The sequence below is a fragment of the Pieris napi genome, chromosome 9 (assembly GCF_905475465.1).
Source record: "Pieris napi chromosome 9, ilPieNapi1.2, whole genome shotgun sequence".
NCBI lineage: Eukaryota > Metazoa > Arthropoda > Insecta > Lepidoptera > Pieridae > Pieris > Pieris napi.
Window position 1 is genome coordinate 5213585 of NC_062242.1, and position 22277 is coordinate 5235861.

At 31.8% G+C, this 22277-nt stretch overlaps 1 protein-coding gene across 1 annotated transcript; it reads left to right on the forward strand.

The window, feature by feature from the left end:
• Nucleotides 1–3263: 3263 nt before the first annotated feature.
• LOC125052710 (pyrokinin-1 receptor-like) lies at nt 3264–21317 on the forward strand. The gene is made up of 5 exons (XM_047653701.1): nt 3264–3375; nt 17566–18407; nt 18823–19043; nt 19402–19516; nt 19821–21317. The coding sequence occupies exons 2-5, from the start codon at nt 17621–17623 to the stop codon at nt 20012–20014; spliced, it is 1317 nt and encodes a 438-aa protein (XP_047509657.1). The 5' UTR covers nt 3264–3375; nt 17566–17620; the 3' UTR covers nt 20015–21317.
• The last annotated feature ends 960 nt before the right edge of the window (nt 21318–22277 follow it).

Consider the following 22277-nt stretch of genomic DNA (forward strand, 5'->3'; position numbering starts at 1 on the left):
CACTTGTGAATGTCATTCTCATACAAATTCGCATGGCGGTAGTGGGTCACACCTGTTGTAAAGTGATTTTATATCAAGCCCCAGGGTAGGTGGTTCAACAAGGTTCAACTCTGGAGGAAAAAATATTGTTTAGGGTAGAAAATGCTTCACTGATGATTTTTAAGGCGTTGTCGCCACGAGCGCTATCTACTTAACCACTGAGATTTCATATGTTATGTTTGTTGTGAATGAACTGAAATAAATGAAAATCTATTTACGTACATAACATGTACCGTGTTACGTACACGTTCTGTGGTGGCACCGTCAAGATGCCATGCCTTGTCAAGTTATACAACGGTCTGATAAGTAAAATAAAATATTGACCCTAGCATGGACATAACGCTAACTAGTGGGTAGATTCCTTAATATATATAAATAAGTGAATATAAGTCTTAAACGCGAAAGATCTCCTTTAATTAGACTAAATCAAACAAAACATAAAACTTTTATTTGTTTGATGTATCGAATGTTTGATACTGAATACATATTTGCCTTCCAACCCAATTATGGTTTCGTCGATATTACAATTTGGAAAATTTTACATTCGGTGTAACTTATACACTGAAACAACAAACCTATTTGAAAATGTTGGAAAATTAATTGTGAATTTCATACTTCAGATAATTTAGTCGATTTTATCTAACGTTTAGGACTTAGGTTATACCTAAACAAGCTGCACTTGACTGCCTAGAATAAACAAAAGGATAGCGGCCAACCTGCGTAAACTGCAGCAAGGCAGGACTGAAAAGCGCTCAACATAACGCATTTGACGTCGAATGCCTAATTAGACGCCCTCGCAAGAACTAGCATTGCTTATTTTTAACAACCCGAGGCAATGGTGCAAAGCAGATACTACAGACTATTATATGGCAAGTTAACACTTAAAGAAGCTGTTGACCACAACAGAGCTCAATTATTTATTTATGGTTTAAATAAAAAAGAAGATTAGAACGCTGTAGTGGAAACACAAATTGCCTTGCGATTCTATAACTCACTGTTCGAACCCACACAGCGGTTTTCTCATCGGCAGTCGCTCTCAAATCAGTCGTGAAGCAGTCATTTTATGATTTGGCATTCTGATTAGGTGGGAGAACCGCTGCGTGAGTTCGAAAAGTGAGTTACAGAATCGCAAGGCTGGACACAGTTTTTCTGACGTTGAACAAATTTAAATAATTAATTTATATACTAAGACCAATAACATACATAACATTATAGCCATTATGTTGCGCGTAAAACGTCACTAACCAATTGAAACATCGACACTCCATAGGTAGCCGATGCAAGAAACTTGTTTTAGACGAGAAATCTTATTTGATACCTGTCTGATTATTATAATTTATTGTTATGTATAATTTATAATTGATTTGTTTATGTAATCATTTTTAATTTAAATTTAATATTGTTATTGTTACATCATTAAGATATAGTGTACCTAGGTGGTAGCAAGTTTATAAATTTCTATGGTTCTTTTTCCCAAACAGTTTTTTCCCTAAAAAATTGTTTTATTTAATTTTCTAAGTGTTGCATCACTATGCAAAATAAAACTCACTTGTTTTACTTACTTAAAGGGTTCCCAAATCTTACACATTGTAATGCATATAAATTGTTTTAATTTATAGTATAATTTTGAGAAATGCAAATATTTTTCTGTTGTTCTATTAATATTGTAATTTTAATTTCTTAGGAGCAATTACTTTTAAAATACGTATTTTTATTGCAAATATTTGATCTAAATAAGTTTTGCATGTTCTTCCACAGCTTGAAAGTCCATATTATATTATAATGAATTCGGCCAGTGCTACTACGGCCTACTTTGATTTTATTGCATAGCATTTTATATCAAGAGCTCGTATTCTATCTGCGCCTGGTGATTTTCAGTCATTTAATGATTTAATAATCTTAATGCAACAGATTTAGGGTCTGCTGACTGAAATGTACATTGTACATACCTACTAGTATTTTCTGTACGCTGGTAAGAGTTGCAATATTACTAATACTATTGTGGTAGTTGCAAAATTATTTGCAATGTCTTTACATGTAATATTTTGATTTCCAAATGAGTTTTGTATTGCTACGTCCATAGATGTTTTAATTTTTCCTGTTAATTGGTTTAGACCCATCGATTTTTAGATTGTTTTTACTAGCTCTAATTGTTTTATTTTGAGTTTTATTTATATTATTTCTGGTTTTATTAAATTTGAGTTTTTATTATATTGAGGTTTGAGTATTAAGTTGTTTGGATCGTTTATATATTGAGTAAAAAGTTCATCTCCGTACTGACATTCTTTAATAATTCTATCCAATGATTACTATTTCGCAGATTGTTAGATTTAAGTTTAACTGTATATTCTGAGTTTTCGTATGCTCGAGTTATGTTATTTTGTATGAAATTGTATATACCAATAGGACACTTCATTTTTTATCGTTAATTTATATTTATTAATAACTGTTTTGTATTCTGGAACATCCTGTAGCTGTGCTTTAGTGCAATAATAAAGCGTGATCACACGATGGTCCACTAGTTTTGTGCCAACCGCTGCAGCCAAGTGGCTTCAGCGTCCGACTCTCATCCCTGAGGTCGTAGGTTCGATCCCCGGCTGTGCACCAATGGACTTTCTTTCTATGTGCGCATTTAACATTCGCTCGAACGGTGAAGGAAAACATCGTGAGGAAACCGGCTTGCCTTAGACCCAAAAAGTCGACAGCGTCTGGCACAGAAAGCTGATCACCTACTTGCCTATTAGTTGGCAAGTAGGTGATCAGCCTCTTGTCAATATCTAAGATTTTTAAAATAATGTGTGACATAAATCTATCTAAAATTGTCTCCATAAAACTCGTTATTACAACGTTACCCAATCAAAATTCGTTACCCGCTCTATAACGTTTTCCGCTCAAATTGCTGCTGTAGAGCTCCTATGATATGATTCCAAACGGTAATTGGTTTAATTATCGAAAACAAACGATGAGAGAAACACGTCAAACGCATTAGATAGTATTAGATGTTGCCTTTCTTAAAAGTCATTAGGATTCATAACATATGTATGTATATGAACCACAACATAATTAAGATATATATAAAGTTATTGTTTTCTCTGTGAATCTAGCGTAATCGAATCTTCGTCTAATAACAGTCGATTAATGTGATTTATTCATAAAAGCAATAAAGTGCACGTTTATTTTGATTCGTTTGTTTGATGGCAAAAACAAGGTGCGCAGGTTTAGCCAGTTAACGAATGGTTTCGAGTTGAGTTGCACGTAGTCTGCGCGAATGTAACTTTTCCAAGTGTCACGTAATATTATATTTGGATTTTCGTGTATTGTATGGATTAATATATTGTAAGTCCCATTTCTTTTTATTAGATTATGCTAACTTCTGGAATATTATTGATAAATATAATAAAAATATTCATTGATACCTTGTAAATATTTAAATATATATTATTTCAAATATTTATAGAAATCTATAAACGGACATTTAAACAGATTCATTATTAACCTATACGAAGACTAAAATGACAAAATCAATAACATTAATTACAGCGAATCTACTTAGTACGTATGAAACGTACGAATATTTTGTTAATAAACTAAAATAAATCGTTTTGTAAATAAACGGCCAGTAACGAATTCATCAGGCGTTCGAAACAGCGTTAAACTGATAATAAACATATTAAAATGTTAGAATTAAATTAAAAACTAAAGACTTCAGCAATTACAACAATCAATTTACTTTTTCTTATTCGTAATTACAAAACTGAGCTGGATAATCATTCAATATAAAATCAACCAATTTGAATCATTCAGTTATTCATGTTTTTCTTTTATAATTACGATCCAACAATAAGCTACCTTCGGCTACCAATCATTATGAACAACAACGTATTATATGAATAAAAAATATTTGACGAATTTACTTGACGTTTCGAGTACGTACTTTTCATCAATCGTGGCGCGGTCTACCTAGCTCTTCGTTAAAGATGTTTTATTTAAATGTGTTGCAGTCGCCTAAAACAAATAAATATAATCTTTTTAGTAGCAATAACTATTTATTATTATTAAATCAATTCTTATCGCGTGACAGACACTTTAGCAAATCGTGGTGTAATTAAACCATCATTTAATACATATACATTTACAATAAGACATTCTTAGTTAACATAATTTGGTCAAACTAACTATTCTTTAATGTTGCTATTTTATTTAAAACTTTCTAGTTCCTATACCAGGGGGTGAGAAGGTAATTCTCGTCCCGTTGACCATTTAACGAAATATGCAATAATTCTATCTTTATTTTCATTACCATCCTCCTGGTTCTGACTACCCGACTACCTCTTGTTTATGTAGTGGCTGAATACAATTCTAAGTAAATAATCGTCTTAAATTAATCATTACTATACTCGTAATTTAAAAACTTTATTATTATATGAATCAACCAATAACCACCTAATAACTGCACTTAATAATTTCAATCTTAACCAGTTTTGAACTTTCGTTTCATTATGACATTCCATGAACAAAGTTCGGAAATTATTATTATTATTATTACCAAGCTTTTATTGCTGACATATATAAGCATTTGTTTTAGTTACATAACCTAACTTAATCTAATACATCAGATGTGCCAGTTTTGGTGATCAGCGTGTCCTATGACACATAGGCCTCTTCCAGCTATTCATTATTCATTCCATTATTTTTTTAATCGGCAATACGAAGGTTTAATACTATTTTCAATTAACTCTGCATACTTTATTCGAATTTTCTTATATTTTGTTAGCTGCAATGTATTTCTCCAATATTTTTTTTTGCATTCGCTATACTACTTTGTCTGCTCCCTTATATGAAATTTAAATTCTTAAAAGTTTATAAGATGAACTAAAAAACAACCCTAAAGTGAAACTAGTCTGAAACATTTATGCCAAAATTATTAAACTCAAATTATTAGCATTATGGCTTGTTTTATTTTATTTTTAGTAGGTATATTATAGTCTTAAATAATCACTGCCAATGCATGTAATACGCTACAAGCCGACACATTCTACCTACGATTATGAGTGCTTTGTATGTATGATATAATTCGTTTATGATTTTTATTCAGATAGAAAATTGTAACTGACAGATGTCTGAAAGATTACAATAACATTTTTTTTTTAATTTTAACATAAAAGCACTCGAAAACAAAGCAATGAAAATAGCACATTTTCGTACATTTTTATTCTTATAGAGGAAATTTATTATGTTAGACATAAAATGGTATCAATAGAAATAAAAGTGTTCTTGTACTTTTTGAATAGGTAATACAAATGAAAACCAATAATATAAATAGCTATGCTTAGTCATAAAACAGTTAAATTTGCATAACAGCTTTATTGGAAATAAAATAGCAAGCTGAGTGAAAAATTACACTTCTTTTTCTATTAACAAGTTAATTTGATTGAAGTGTGACACTAGAAATAAGGTTATTGAATAATAACGCAGCAGCAGGTTATATTAATACTTTAGTAAAAATTTATAGATAATATGTAAAAAAATATATATATATATTTACCTTTATTTAGCCAATTCTATAAACGTTTTTATTGGGGACCATTGTTGCAAAAACTATTGATGACTCAATTTTTTATGCAATTTTGACAATGGGTAAGCTGGTATGAAGTTCAATTAACGGGTTTCACCTTTTAAATATAAATAGTTTTCAAATAAAACACGGCATGTTGCAGATGAAAAAACTGAAGTTTATTTTTATTCAGTAGAAAAATTTAAACCATATTGGCAAGGACAAGGGGTTTATGGCGTATGAAGCTCCCTTTAATCTATATACAGATTTAAAACTATGTATTAAGTTCTACAAGACAACAAACAATCCAAAAAGTCCAATAAACAATCACGTCGCATCGATAACCTGCTCTTTCGGTATTTTTAAGTAGGTTAGGTTAGTTTAGGGGGGGGGGTTCTCAAATACGAGTCTTTTAAAGCCTTAAATATTACGTTTTCCTATCACATATTATACAATTTTATCTCATTAATCATAGATTATTCAATGCCGAAAAGGATATTTAATTTTCCCCATATTATCAAGTCATAATAATAAATCAAAAATTTACTTTACGTAGAGTACCAATCATTTCAGAAAAAAGGTTTTTCCAACTAATTTCAGATAGGTATATGAATCGCGCTAAAACCAAGAACATCACGGCGCTTCCGTAATAGCGGGCTCTGCCATAGGTAACTATATTGGCAGAGAGATAATACGCACTCATTCCAAAGAAAGCATAAATAAGTATTTTATTAGAACCTGTATAGTGCTTGGTGACATTAAAAAATCCTTACATTAATTCAATCCATACATAAAGATTACTTATGGATTATTATTATTATTATTATTATGGATAGGTTTTGAAAATTCTTTGAGAGTAGATTAAAACTACAGATTTATAAAATATTTAATTATACATGAACGAAATAATCGGTGGACTTTAACCTTCGTAGGCTGACACATAGATGGCGCTAGTACTAAACTAGTTACTAGTATGAAATAATGTTTATTAATAAAATTTCCAGCCCTAACCTTCAATAGACACGTGAATAAATTTTACAACTCTCGTACTATTAGTTTGTGAGAAATGGTATTTTCAGTGAAGGAACTTTCGTTTGTTTAAAAAAATGGATAGAAACAAATTACGTGTGTTAATAAAGCATTGCTTTTGGGCGAAAAAAATACTATAAAGCGAAGGCTTGGATTGATGACATAATTCGGACTTGCACCAGGAAAATTAATCTTCTATGTTAGCCTACGAACTTTTCAGCCCATCTAACATCATGACTTACTGATATCATGTTCTACCATATTATGTTATTGACAGAATTTTTTTTGTGAATAATATGTAAGATTTTCGCCTATAAGTAAAAAAAAAAAACAATTAGACGCATATGTGTGTCCACCATTTAAATCTTATATTTACATTCTGAAATTGAGCAATATGATGTTAAGCATAAAGTTCAATAGATTGTAGATTATGTTATGTTGAATCAAAAATCACAGGACGCAGAAGGACAGGTGAGTTTATATTATAGGTTATAAATACAGACCTGTATGATTCCATTACATGATACAGATAAAATAGTAGGGGCGCCCACGATGCTAAATGGGGATTTACTCGAGCGTCATAGAGACCTATTGGGTTGCGAAGCTTAGATAATTATAAGAAAAAAATGTTTTATAAAAAAAACCTTTTCATCGGTGGGGGGGATCGGCTATAGACTTTCAAAAATGTAAAAAAAACTGTGCCATGGACATGCTGAAGTGCGTCAGATATTGATAGCATCCATGTCCTACGTATTTTTAATAATGTACTATATGTTAATCTGATTGTTTGCGTGGTGGGGGTGGTCGTACGTAGGGGTTGAATATGTAAAAAAAAAATTTTATCAGGCGCGTCAGATTTTCTAAGGGGGTGTTAATTGAACCTAAACAAAGCTCCCATCTAATAATCTGACGATTTGGATGTGACGCAAACTCGCGGTCGTTATTAGAATGTTCAAAAAAAAATCGCCATTTTGACATACTCAAGCGCGTCAGATTAAGATATATTATCTGGAGGGATTCGCTAATCTGATAATTTAAGAAAAAAATTTAATCATTGAACTTAATTGATTGATAAGCTCTGAAAATAGCAAAAAGTGTATGTTGTTCAAGTAGAACTTGTATTTATTATATAATAATTTAAAAAATATGCTTAAAAAGAATAAAAATTAACCGGAAGAACCGGTTTACTTCGATGATATTCTAAAATATTTATACATTTTTCTAATGTTTATAATGTAAATTTTATTGATTTTTGCAAAGTAGTTTCATCACAAAATACACACTTTATGTTAATATTACTCATAGTTAATATTTTTAAACGAATATAGGCATCACACAGCCGCACGTATTAAACTTTATCGACGAATTTTTCTGATTTCGGCTTGTGGAAATCGTCAGATTATATATTTTTCGTCATCCTTGAATTATTTCCTTCAAAATAAAAAAATCAGCCACGCTCGAGAATGTGGAGATGACGTTTTTTTACAACTTTGCAGCCCTCCCCTTTCTTAACGTTACTTGCAAATTGTCTGATTAGTGAAATATACACTTCTTAGCATGTAACTAACTTAGCCTACCTTAATCTGATGCGCTCGAGAAAATCTGATCATTAACTTTTCTTTACTAATCTGATCCTTTATCCTTGACGGGCGGCCATATATTATATGGAGCTCATATTTGGAAGAGATACTTAACCGGGTACAAGGTATCTCTCCCTGTATATTAATCTGCCACGCTGGAGTAAATCCCGAAACCCCCTTTTGGGCTCCCCAACTAAAAGAACAACACACAAATTTTCAGATTAATATTGACTGCATTTTTTTGTAATTTAAAATATTATAAATATAATTGAAAAATATCATTGATAGTCTTATACATTATTATTATAGGGCTCACTCTTCCGAACTTTAGACAGACTCATATAACACTCTCTCTTTTATAGCATAGAAAGAAAAAACCATAGAGTATAGAAAATATAATGTAAACCACAGAACAAATAAATCATAAAGCTAGGTTTCTTTGAAGTCTACATAGTAATAAGGCCGATGTGATGTAATTAATTAAAATACTCATTGCGTAAAATAATTATAATAATACTGTGAATTTAAATAACACTGGTATTTTAATAATTCCTGACTTGTTAGCTTTAGATTATAAATTCAAATTTTGTTTTTTTATGTAGTTTTTAATGATATTGAATATCAATAACGTTCTCCGGTTTAACTAGTAGCTGCTTAAATAAGAATTCACCTTAATTATTCCCTACATTTATTCCTCAACTACCATAGTACCTTCATACTTTTAATTTTCTCTGCGTTATATTTCTCTATAATACTTTTTTTTTTTAAATTTCGTCCATCACCAGGTCATTCAAAAACCATCCAAGCGGGTGTAGCACTTCGGTTTGTATATAGCAATTGCTGTTAATGATTAACAAAGTTTGTTCCGTAAAATGCATGCTTTTGGCCTAAAATATGATATTGTCATAAGGAACGTCTCCCTGTGAAAAGTACAAAACTATTTACAGAGGCATATTACCAAGAACATTTCACTACTTTCTTACTAATATGTATACTCTAAATATCGATCGTCCAAATAATCATTTAATTTTAGGCACGGAAACTATAAATATTCATTGATAAATAATAATTTCAATTAATCGTTAGCTTCATTTATTTAGCTTTGAAGTAAAACCGCGTCAACTGCCAACTCCATAAAGTTTTCCCTTTGACTGTGATCTTATTAATATAGTTTTAAATTTGTATTGACATTTGATTCGTTTCAACTTGATATGCTTAGAAAGTATTTAGAAAGTTTTTCGTATTTAAATAAATAGTAAAAAAATAGGAAATGGTGTGACAATTTAAAGAAGATAATATTATACCTGGGGCAGCTTGTAGTACTAATAAACACGATGCAAATGGAGGTATATAGAAGAATAACTAATAGATGGAAAAGGATTTGGTATCTTAGTGAGGAGGAGAGACAATGACATGCCCATGAAACTTAAAAGAATGGTTTACAACTCGTGTATTCTACCATGTCTAACTATTATTTCATATACTGCCAAACATGGGCCAACCAAACCAAATGCATACTTACAAAATAAAATAAGTGTATGCTAAAAAAACTTAGAAAGAAGCATTGTAGGAGTTAAAAGAAATTATACGTAAAATATAAACACCATAAAAATTAAAACTAGATTTAAGGATGCAAAATTGACAAGTGAAAACTGAATGGCATAAAACTGGGTGGGACACATGATAAGAGAAGAAAGAGAAAAATTGACAAAGAAGGTAACAGAGGGTACAGTATAGAATAGTATTATAAAATAAAAATGCATCTCAAAATATTCAAAATATTTTTATGAAGAGAAAATATGAAAAAAATAATTTTATTTAGTAATAAGGTTTTTCCGGGAAATCAAACAGTCTCTATAGGTGTTAACATAGCAAAATGTTGCATATTTTGGTATGTAGCCAAACCAAAACAATTATATTAAGGCGAAAATAAAAGTTTGCGAAAACAAATATATAATATTGTATACGTTACTCTATATACCTAATATAATCTCTTCGTCAGGAGCTTATGAACATAAAGTGTCTATAAATCGTTTAATAAAGCATATTATTAACATGATATTTGTTCATCATTTTGCGTAATTTATTTATTAGTCACTGTTGTCAATTTAAGTGTAATTAGGAGTTAAAGATCAAATTTGATTACAAATTATGGTGACAATTACAATTCTGCTTCTTGCCATTATTTGTTTTTACGTCATCTGAATCTTAAAACTTTCGTTGATTCTTCACTAGTTCAATATCATGATACGATAAATTGTTTATGTTAATAAATTTTGTTTAAATAAATGCTGTTCAAAGCTTCTTTACAAGTTTATTTCTATTGGAATAGCCTAAATTAAACCTTGTCTTTGTTGGACTTTGAATAAAGTCTTCTAAATAGCGTGTATTTATTTTATTTCGAACAAATCTTTTAAAGCTTTAGTTTATAAAAATCCATCGGACAGACTATTTCATTTATTATTTCATATTTTGTATGATAGTAATGTAACATACATATAGAGTAAATAGTAGACTTGCTAGAATGAATTAACGTGAGACCTATTGATGGCAGAGTATTAAGTGGTCTTTCCCAGTGGGAGTGCCATTCTCCGGTCCTAACGCGCCTTTTCCGGTACCTGTACTAGCACTGTCCAAAAATCCTGGAAGACGGCTTCAATAAATCTGATCCCTAAAAAAGACGATCGTCCAACTATCGCCCAATAGCTTCAAAGACACTCTGCTTAAAGCCACCACCAACATCGAAATACTTGGCGTTGACATATCGAATGACGTTCAGTTTCGCGGCCATTTGGAGGGAAAGGCTTAATAAGCCTCCAAGAAGCTTGGTGTGCTCAGCAAGGCAAGACGGTACTTCAGTTCGGACCATCGCTGCCAACTGTACAAAGCGCAAATTCGGCCCCACATGGAGTACTGTTCTCATCTCTGGGCGGGATCTTCCAGTACCAGTTCCTTCTGCATGACCGTATTCAACAAAGAGCGGTTCGAATCGTCGACGACCTATCCCTTTCTGAGCGGCTTCATCCTTTGGCGATGCGTAGAGATGTTGGGACACTCTTCATCTTCTACCACATTTACCATGGAGAGTGTTCAGAAGGGTTGTTCGGATTAATACCTGCAGCTGAGTTTCATCATCGGACGTCGAGGCAGAATACTAAACTCCACCCGTATCACCTCGACGACCACCGTTCCACAACTGAGCGTTTTTGTCGCGCACCACCACTGGTATTCGACTTTCGGGTCCTTCAAGAAAAGAGCATACCAATTCTTAAAACTCTGGCATTTAGAGTGTCCATGGGCGGCGGTATCATTTTACATCATAACACAAATTTTGCCTATCTGAATATTTTGAAGTGTCAGTAAAAGAAATCAGCAGAACATTAAAACAATAGTTAAATTGAACAAAAAATCTATTTAGAATGGCACAACCTAACAATTATATTGGTCATTAAATTAATCTGCTTCAGGTGACCTGCATTAACAATTGTGCAATATTACTGTAATAATTTGTAAAACAATTAAATGCTGATTATAATGCGCATAGTCCGTGTCTATGCCTAAACAGTTTAAAAATATCGCATATTTAGTCATTTGCCGTGTGTACGGTAATAATAAATTCTAATTAACTTGCCAACCAGCCCGGTTCGCGCGTATTGCGATATAATACATGATCTTCAAATTTAATTTATATAGTTATTCGTTATTATTGTAAGCTGCCAGAGGTACAATGATATGTATGTTCAGATAATATTGGTCTAAAAGATTTTTACTGTGACGAGTCCTCAACCATAATATGTGCTTGAAACAGAACAAATCTAAGCGTAAGACCAAACAGGCTCCAGAATATAAACCACATTTTATATGGAAATTGTATTCGTTTTTACAACAAACTCCCAAGCGAAATTAGAAAATGATAACTGAATAAATTAAAAACTCTCGTTAAACGTAAATTAATCAATAAAGCATTTTATAAATTTGACGATAATTAAAATAATCATAATCCTTGTGATTTACTCCAGTTCAAATATTTATGGCAGCTCTGCCTTACAAACATTTTGTATGACTCAAAACTTGGCGAATTAAATGAGTGGCGGAGAGTTTATTGCCAGTTCTTCTTGCCCGCTCTACGTCCTTGAATTGCGAACTGGTAGTAAATGTAAATTTGGAATCAATTTAAACATCAATTATCATCTTTTCTGTTGACGTTCATAAGTGTACTTGGTAACCTATATGAAAAAAAAATTAATGACTTAAATAGCCTCTTCTATAAAATTTACCTCGATTTAAAATCCATTTAGTTTTCTAAATATAGATTATAAATGTTTTTATTGAGCAAACGGACAGGAGGCTCATCTGATGTTGAGTGATACTGCCGGCCAATGAAAACAATCGTTTCCAAAATACCAGATATGCATTTATTCTTTTAACATCCTTATTAAATAGCGATATTTGAAACCACTTAACCGAAGTGTTCCACTGTTTGTACTAGATACATTCGTCATTGAATATATCTATTAAATATTTAATTAGATAAATCACAAACTCTGCTATTTTTAAATAATACAATATTTACAATTCACTTCCATTGAGATCCAGATATAGCCACTTCTTGTTTTTCTGACAAAGATGGTTGCTATTCTGTTATGTTTAAAGAGTTGTTTGCGCTAGACTGCATTTTAGTACTATAAAACAGTTTCTAAAACTTATGCTACTTGTATGTTTCAATTAGTGTTACTCAAGATAAGTGGTCTAGTACGCATACTAATACTATGGAATCATCTCCACGTCTCCATCTCCATGATATTGATTGAAATATTTAACAAACACTTAACGCACATGGAACAGAAAAGTGGAGAAAAAAACTACTAAACTAGTGCCCAAGGTACGAAAAAGAGGGAGACAACTTAGAAGGTGGATAGAGCACATTAAAGAAACAGCAGGTGGTACAACGCAGAGAGTGGTACAGTGCAGAGAGGAATGACGGGATTTGGAGGGAAAAAGGGCACACAGATACACTAGAAGAGGATTAAAATGGAAATGTGTTTAAATGTAGATGTATCTGAATAAAGGCTATTATTATTGATAAACTATAAAAAGTATCACAAAGTTTATTAACCGTGTTTTTTGCTAAACGTACATTTTATCTTTATTTGCTTATAACTTGTAAGTAATATTGTGTCGTACTTAAGAAAATTATTGAAAAAAGGACCACCTTTGAACTTGTTTTAAAGTTGGTCGTGACACTACTTAATTTAAATACAATACACGGTGACTCGTAATTTATCGGTTAAACCCACATTTTGTTAAGGATTTTACTCTAAGATGTGGAATCTTAGATCGTACTACTAGATTGTTATAATAAATGCAAAATTATCAAAGCAGTAATAATCGTGGTTGACAAACAAGTTTCTTGATTGTGGTCATTCCATACCTCGTCAACGAGTTGTCGCTACGATTGTTACTTTATGAGTTAACAACACTTTGTCCTAAGTGTTGGGTAGTTTGCTTTGCTAGTATGCTTGAGGGAATCCAATTATAAAGAAAGGATGTTTCCAAGTGTTGTGCTGTTACTGAATTTATTTGACTTTTGATGTAATTCAGACAGCGAATGAAGCTTTGTAAATTACATATTATTACAGGGCAAAATTGGATGGTTCTATTCCGAGACGCTAAGTGTAAATTAATTAGTCAAATCCGAAGTTAAAGACGGGAAACTAAGTTCGCACGTTTCTCACTCACTTCTCTTTATTCACGAGTGAAATCACATAATACTAATAATAGTGTATTATTAATTATATGAAAGTTAATGAAAATATTCACTTCAAATGATATAAACTAAATCTCGTTACCCTGTATCTCAAACAAAATTAGAATTCATGATAAAACGAACATTACATATTTGATTGTTTATATAATATAAGTTGCTTAAAAGGTATTTAAATTATTACTAAGTCCACTCTTAGTTTGCTACTTGATAGCTCCTTCAACGTGCAAGGAAAGTGGGAGGTAGCAGTAATCGCAAACTTGGTTTAGAAGTTCTCAGCAAGGGTTTGGTAGAAGAAGTAGAAGGGTAGTAGAAGCACAAAGTTATTTGGAGAAAATTTACCGTATATAGAAAAATATTAACTGCGAAATTTGATTTCCACATAACAAACAATTCAAAGTCTAAATTTACTAGAAAGCACTACAGCAAGCAGCAAAAATTTCACACATTAATAATAAATTTCCAGAAATTTGGCTATTTTTACTGTAGGTATTTAATTTTATATATATAATTTTTAATTATAAAGCGTGTAGTAGGTCTAAAGTGATATGAAAATATCGTTCGGTATATAATTGAAATGTTTCCTAATGTTGTGAATAAACGATATTAAACCAAAGGAACTAAGCAATGAAAAAAGTTGAAATTAAATCACTGATTAAAAAGATTATTGAAATTCACCACGCATTGTACAACGCGTTGTCGCCTAGGTCCCATGAATTTTGTGACGTTAGTTGACCTTATACGTGTCATCCATTAAAAAAAGTAAAATATTCGTTTGTACATACATTCTTGATTTGTATGTCATTACTTCCAATACCTTATCACTTTCTTACCAAACTTAATTTTGGGTGAAACATGCGCAAAAATCTGTTCGTCCGCTAGGGTTTTTTATTATTAAAAGTAGCTCAGATAACATTTTATCTGATACATTTCCTAAATTTTGTATCACAAAGTTTTTAAAGGCATGTCTATGAAACCGTCGGCGTTGCTAGGATACTATCCTAATCATGACTATTCACATTCGTGACAATGTGACCAACGGCTATGAATGTGTCGTGATATGTGATAACAAGTATTTAACATCGCCGATGATTATTAACTGTATTATTGTTAACCCAAAATACCCAAACGTATTTTTAACACGCATAATAATGTGATATTATTACTTAAAATGGCATAAACAAATAAACTGCGAACCTATATAAAAAGTTTAAGATTACATGACTATTGTAAATTAACGACTTCGAGGCCATGTGCAGGAAATAGGTAATGATTTAATAAGGTTTGCACATATATTTATATCGCATATTGCTTCCTATAATTATGCCAGGTTTCTAAGCTAACTTGCCGCTATTGTCACGACAAATCATATTTTTATAGGCTGTTAAATACGCAACCATATTATATGTATAATTGTAACTGTCATATTTGCTTATAATGATTACCAATTAGTGAAACAATGACATTCTTAGCTATAAGTCACCAAAATACACAAAAAAGGAATTGTTAAATAAATTTTAACGAAATTTTCCGAGACTTAACATAATTGTAGGCCTAGTATAGACTTATTTATCTTATATACAAATGAAGTGGTAGTACATATTTATTTCTTGTAAAGCCATTACATGTTTTTACGCATTAGGTATTTATGATCAAATATTTGAATACCTGTTTGCTTACAAATCTTTTTCCATTACCTCGTTTTGCGCGGAAATATTATTTTTTCAATTATTTTGATTATAAAATGAATGCGTTTCAAATTACGGTTAACAAAAATTTGTTTCTAATATTCACATTTGTTGGGTTTTTGATAATATAATAATAATTTTACAATTTAACACAATTTCGATTCCGACCACGTGTGAGTTTTGTGACCTTAAAGGACTTTCGACATGAAGAATTTATTGTGGTTATTTGAGAAACATTTTCCAATAATCATGATAAATACGTATGCCAATTCGGACCTAGTAAATATATTAGACTATTGACATCTCTAAATGTATAAACAGTATATTGACAGAGAAAAATATTAAATGTAAAAGAACATTGAGATACGGTATTAGTAAATCTAATTGAGTCTCAAGAAATCTGCGTTTGATCCTATTAAATTAATATTTTATTTATTAATATTATCTTAAATTCATTAATTTGTTTGGTATCACGTATTCTGTAGCTGTCGCATGACTTGATTTTATCCGTTAAATATTTCTTCCTTAAAAACCTTGTTACGTAAATATTAATCGATATCTACAACGCGTCAATAAAATGTATTGAATGTGGTATGGCGTATATTATAATTGTCGGCAATTCTGATTATCATATAAGTAAATACGTGGTATCACATAACACTAGGCTTAACTGATGAAGATTAAAATGGTGGTTATTTGATATGTTTGAACGGATTTAGAAAAATTGTGTCGTTTTAATTTGTAACTAGATAAATGTAACTATTCACGCTAACTAGAGATACATTATACCTTATTATATATCCCTTAGTCGTGGGAACAAGCTTCAGTGTCTCATCTCACATCACATTTGTAGATGATGCAGTCGCCGGTACACACGATCGTTTAAGAGATCAAGAAGATTCTTATTTAAAGTCTATTAACCTAAATGGTAACAACGTACTACGAAAAAATAAAATAAAATTTAATAAAAGTAATTGGGCCTTACTCATTATTATTTCTTATGCCGCATTTACATTCAGCCGTGTCTTGCTATGTGCGAATATATACCGTGTCTTAACTTGTTCGTAAAAATATTATATCCTTTCTTGTACCTAAGTATATATGTACTAAGTATCACGTTTACAATAAATAGGAAATGTATTTAATAACTCTCCGTATATCAAGCGATTCATACCCCAATATGGAACAATAATTTAATCTAAATTATGGTACAAGAAAGGATATAATTTTTTTTTTGTAGTAAAAAAGTCCTGGTTGGACTTTTTACGGTCCTATGAACGCTGCTTAAACAATGAGAGATATATGATTCAGTTCTAGAGCTTGTTAATGCCTACAAAATAGTCAGCGACAGTCCTCCGCCGCGTCTATCTGTCCGTGTGTTCGCGATAAACCGTGCAGTGGGCACGGAATTTATCGCCGTGTTGCCCAATGTCTAGAATGATTTATGGAGAAGGTTTGGGTAAAATTTTCGATACATTAGATATTATACACATCATCGTGTAGTGATTATATTAAGAAGCCGTCTATGAGCATCTCAAATTGTAATGTAATTTTAATAATGGAAAGAAAACGCGATAGCCATTTCTATCAAAACTATCTCATACATTTTCATCGCTTGTTATTCCATCGGTATAAGTATATCGTAGGTAACTGACACTATTACCATACATTGCCATAGTAATCCATTTGTTTACAATAACTACTCTATTTAGTGTATTATATTTTTTATTACGAAAAAATGTAATTCTTTTTTTACATTTATTTTTAATTTTTGAACGAAATGTGAAACTAGTTGTAATAAAGTTATAACAACTTCACTACTAAGTAGTAGTGAAATTCATATCTGTATTGATTACAAAAAGTGAAAAATTATCAGGGAAGTTGAAATATAATATATTTCCTTTGTTTCAGAATAAATATTTATGATGACAATTATAATTGGAGCACAAGATAAATTGTAAATACAATGAGTTTCATCAACAATGAATCGAACGCCACTCTTAATATATCGGAGACTGTAGACCCCACGCACATTTTTGGACCGCAACGAGACTCCTTACTCATAGTTATTCCGATAACAATAATATACGCCCTTACTTTCGTCACAGGGTTGTTTGGAAATATATGTACATGTATAGTTATAACGCGTAACAAAAATATGCACACAGCAACAAACTATTATTTATTTAGTTTAGCAATATCAGATTTGCTTTATTTAGTTAGTGGCATGCCCCAAGAAATGTATTCAATATGGTACAAATGGCCCTACGTGTTTGGGCAAACCTTCTGTCTGCTCAGAGGTTTAGCTGCCGAAACGTCAACGAATGCTAGTATTTTAACAATAACTCTCTTCACAATCGAAAGATATTTAGCGATATGCCACCCATTCGTTTCACACAAAATGTCGAAACTCTCACGAGCAATAAAGCATGTTATCTTGTTGTGGATCATATCGTTTGCGCTGGCGTTACCCCAGGCGCTTCAATTTGGCATAAAAAATCATAAAGGCGTTACTATGTGCCTACAAACAAGGGTGATTATTAGACACTCCTTCGAACTGTCTACGATATTTTTATTTATTGCACCAATGCTTGTTATAACAGTCCTTTACTCGCTAATTGGACTTCGATTGAATAAATCTAATTTTTCAAAAGGAGAAACGGAGAAGGAAATGCAAAAAAACAAACGAGTTATTCAGAAAATCCACAGGAAAAATAGTACACAGTCGACTAGGCGAGTTGTAAAGATGTTGGGTAAGTTTATAGAGTACGAATATGTTTACGTATTTCTCTTTACACACAAATAATTGTATAGCATGTGTAGAAATAACACTTTTTTCTTTTTTTTTTCATAGACGTGAAAAGAAATAATCTATTCTACAGAATAAATTAAATCATATATTAAGCATACCCTTTTAAATATTAGTTATGAAATGTAAGACAAAATATTAGGGATGTGCTTTTGAATGTCCTTGTGTATGGAATGGATTTATATTAATTTAAAATATTAAAGGATTTGCTATTGAGTGTCGACAAGTAATTTTTCCTTTTGTACACGAAAGTATTTATGACATTTCAATAAACAAGAACTGTTATAATTATTTATCTTATGAGTTCGATACTTATACCGAATCTATTTTATTCTCTAAAGATTTAATTTCCTTTCTAGTTGCCGTAGTGATAGGTTTCTTTATCTGTTGGGCGCCGTTCCACGCACAAAGGCTCGTCGCAATCTACGGGACAGCCGAGAATCACTTAGCAAAATCGTCTCTGCTGCTGTCAGCGTATCACTTCTTAACATACACTTCTGGAGTCTTTTACTACGTGTCAACCTGCATTAATCCGATATTTTACCACATAATGAGCTACAAATTCAGAGAAGCGTTTAAGGTAAGTACAATTTAAAATGGCATAGGTAAATAAAGATTTGAAGATATCCTCTTAAACTATTTAACGATGCATGAACAAGTAATTATGTAATTATCTTAATTTAACTTTAAAACTAATTTTCGTAGTCTTCATAACAAAAGTGGTACCTATCTTAAAAAGCCCTAACCAATACGTTTGTGTGTGTCACCCATGTCTTTAAGGATTTAAAGACATGGGTGACACACACAAAAAACTAAAACTAATAAGGGCAAACAAATATTTGTAGAAGAGAGAAACAAACATAATACGTATAGGAAATCAGCTCTCATATTGTTGGCTTGGAAACTGCTTCCCAAAATAATCCGTTAACACGTTTCAGGTAACTATAGCCCAGTGTTGTTGTCGGGAGACATCGAGATCAATAACAAAGCGTTGTTCATATACAGCTGTACCATTCTCACGACAACCTACATCAAACGGAACGATGAACTCTGGTATCATATTTTTCGTACACACACATATATTTTTTACACCATAAAAATCGGAATATTATCTTAATATTATGTGCCATTGAAGCAGCTTTTTAAAAAAGAATTAACTTTTAATTTAAATTAGTGATTTTATTAAAACGTGGACTTGGTGGTTTCCTCGCGATGTTTTAAATATATGAGCAAGCAATAATTTTGTCACTATAAATAAATTGGTGCCTAATGCGTGGAATTCAAAGGCAAGACCTCAGGGTTACAGCACGTGCCTGGATCAACACCACCCTAATATATAATATAATATGCATTTCAGGTTCCTTAAAGCAGCAGCTGAGTATAAAAGGACTGCAACCAGAATATACCTGTACCAAAGAAAACATTCCAACCTCCCGAGTTTTCAAAGTTTGTGAGAAATGTAAACGTACATTCACTGTTCCCTCTCAGCTGGAGCTTAAAAGTTGTAGTCATAAAGCCCATATTGATACACAATTCGCTGATAGTACTTAATAAATATTAAATAATATAGGACTTCATTAAAATAATGAGTGAACTCGAGATTAGTTCGAATTGCAGCTTTTTTATGTGATTTTAATGCATAGAAAATGGAACACAAGTAGAAATAGTAGTCGCCGTTTTAGGCCACTAAGAGATCCAGATCTCGTTAGCAGTTATCTACTACTGGATTGTTAAGCCTTCAACTATATTATTAGGTCTGCCATAAATAATAAAAAAAGTAATTCAGTTTTGGAAGGGTCGGTACTGATTTTGTAATTCGTGCAATATTTCAAAGTTTAAGCAATGCATTATTCTACAGATCTTCCAAAAGTTACATAATAAACGTTAACGACTACAAAACACATTTTAATGAATTAATTTTTCTATTTATTAACTTTTTTTTTAAATCAAAGATTCCAATACTGAGATAGATTTATAATTTGATTATAAAGATATTTTGCTTTTACAGTATTTAATATGTTTAAGAGTATAATTTCATCAATTATTAAACTCCAATTTTTTTGAATCTCGCACATAAAATAAATATCATAAAACACATCGATTATAAGCAATAGATTAAACATCCCTATTTAAAGTTTAACTGCGGCTTTGTTGATCATTATGCACATGGCATTGAGATAATTTTTAATGTATTTAATTGAAATTTGATTAAAATGTCCCTTTGTGAACCTTTCTGGATAGTTGCAGAGTTTTAGGTTCATATTTTATAGCGAATTATTAGAACTGTTTTAATTTCTATCGACATTTTACATTTTAAATGTTATATGACTCGACTTTGTTCCATTTACGGGTCCACTTAGTTATCGTTAGATTAAACCAAATATATTATAGTTAATTATTATTATTATAATAAATAATGTTAAATAAGTATATTGGGAAAACTGAAATTTAATGACTGTCATTAAAATAATTTTAAATTAATTTAATATTCTATGGAAGTAGTGCAAACGTCCCTTTATCTGATAAGCACGTACCTAAGTCATTTAATTTTGATTTCTTAATAAATTTATTACACACAATTGTGTTATTAAAAGCTGTTTTAATCATATATGTACTTTAGTGTAATTTAATTAAGAGTCTCAACTGTAATATGAATAAATTAGACGTTTATGAAGTTTTTTTTTAATGTAATAAATGGACAAAACAACTTCTGAATCTTAACTATTATATATTGAACTTTTTGGAAATCAATGGTAAAAAGAGACTATATCATTTAAAAATGTTTATTTCATACGCAGACTACGCTTATGTAATTGTACGTAAAATATAAATGTTTTATATAAGATGAACGAGTTTTTGTTTTTTTATGGGGAACTGAATTACGCCGTCCCGATTAACCCTCAAACGGCACGACTGCCGTGTGGTTAACGTGGGACTTGCTACTGTGCATACCCACTAAAACCCCACCAGCAATCGCCCGATGCAGAACACGGTAACACATCAACCGGATTTGAAGAGCTGGGGGAGGTTTGGACGCATGAACCCCTGTTCCCCCGCTGAAGCGGTCTGCGTGCCCAGGATTGTGCAACGGCGACGCTGTGGTCTCCTACGGCGACGCGGATTTGCTGCGTGATCGACCTCGCTGGCCCTCTCAGCCTATTCTTTATGTTGCATGTCGGACTCACAGAATCTCTGGAATCCTCCAGATGCCGGCACTGTCCGTATTTATAACTGCTACTCTCACAATGTTATCGAGAATAGCGTCCTCCGTCCGAGAGGAGAGACCTCCTTCCCGCCACGACCTCTCATGCTAAACAATCCTTAAGAGTGTAAAGCGCGTCATCGACAACGCGACGCCAGCCTCTGAATTATTTTACCATGTATTAAAAATAAGAAAATTACATAAAGAAGTGAAAAAATTGCCAGCTCTCAGTCAGCGTTAGGGTTGCCAATAGGTGACGATATTATCGTTAATTATTTACAGTTAACTTTTTTTAATTTTCATACAAAATTATAGTTTTACATTTCGTGTTTACGATAATCCATGGTTTCCAGTAAAATAACAGCTGGTTTCCATACATTCAATAAACGATTCCCACTCCAGCCAAGTGTGAGCGCAAGAGAAAAGATGGTCTCTAAATTTTTCCATGGTTGTAGTCTTTTGGTTGGATTTTTCGGACTATTTGCATCTTATAAGGAGACCTCCTTATAAGATTCTCTAATCTTAAGTCTAAGGCCAAAATTCGTTGCAGACTAGAACGGTGGAGGCTCAAAGTGGCAGTATGTTTTCTAACTGATCGTCGTGGATGCTCCG

Bases quoted from the DNA above. Each gene is read 5' to 3' on its own strand.
- LOC125052710 (XM_047653701.1), top strand. From the start codon at position 17,621: ATGAGTTTCATCAACAATGAATCGAACGCCACTCTTAATATATCGGAG. The intron at 18,408-18,822 runs GTAAGTTTATAG...TTTCCTTTCTAG, and splicing joins GCGAGTTGTAAAGATGTTGG to TTGCCGTAGTGATAGGTTTC. The intron at 19,044-19,401 runs GTAAGTACAATT...AACACGTTTCAG, and splicing joins AATTCAGAGAAGCGTTTAAG to GTAACTATAGCCCAGTGTTG.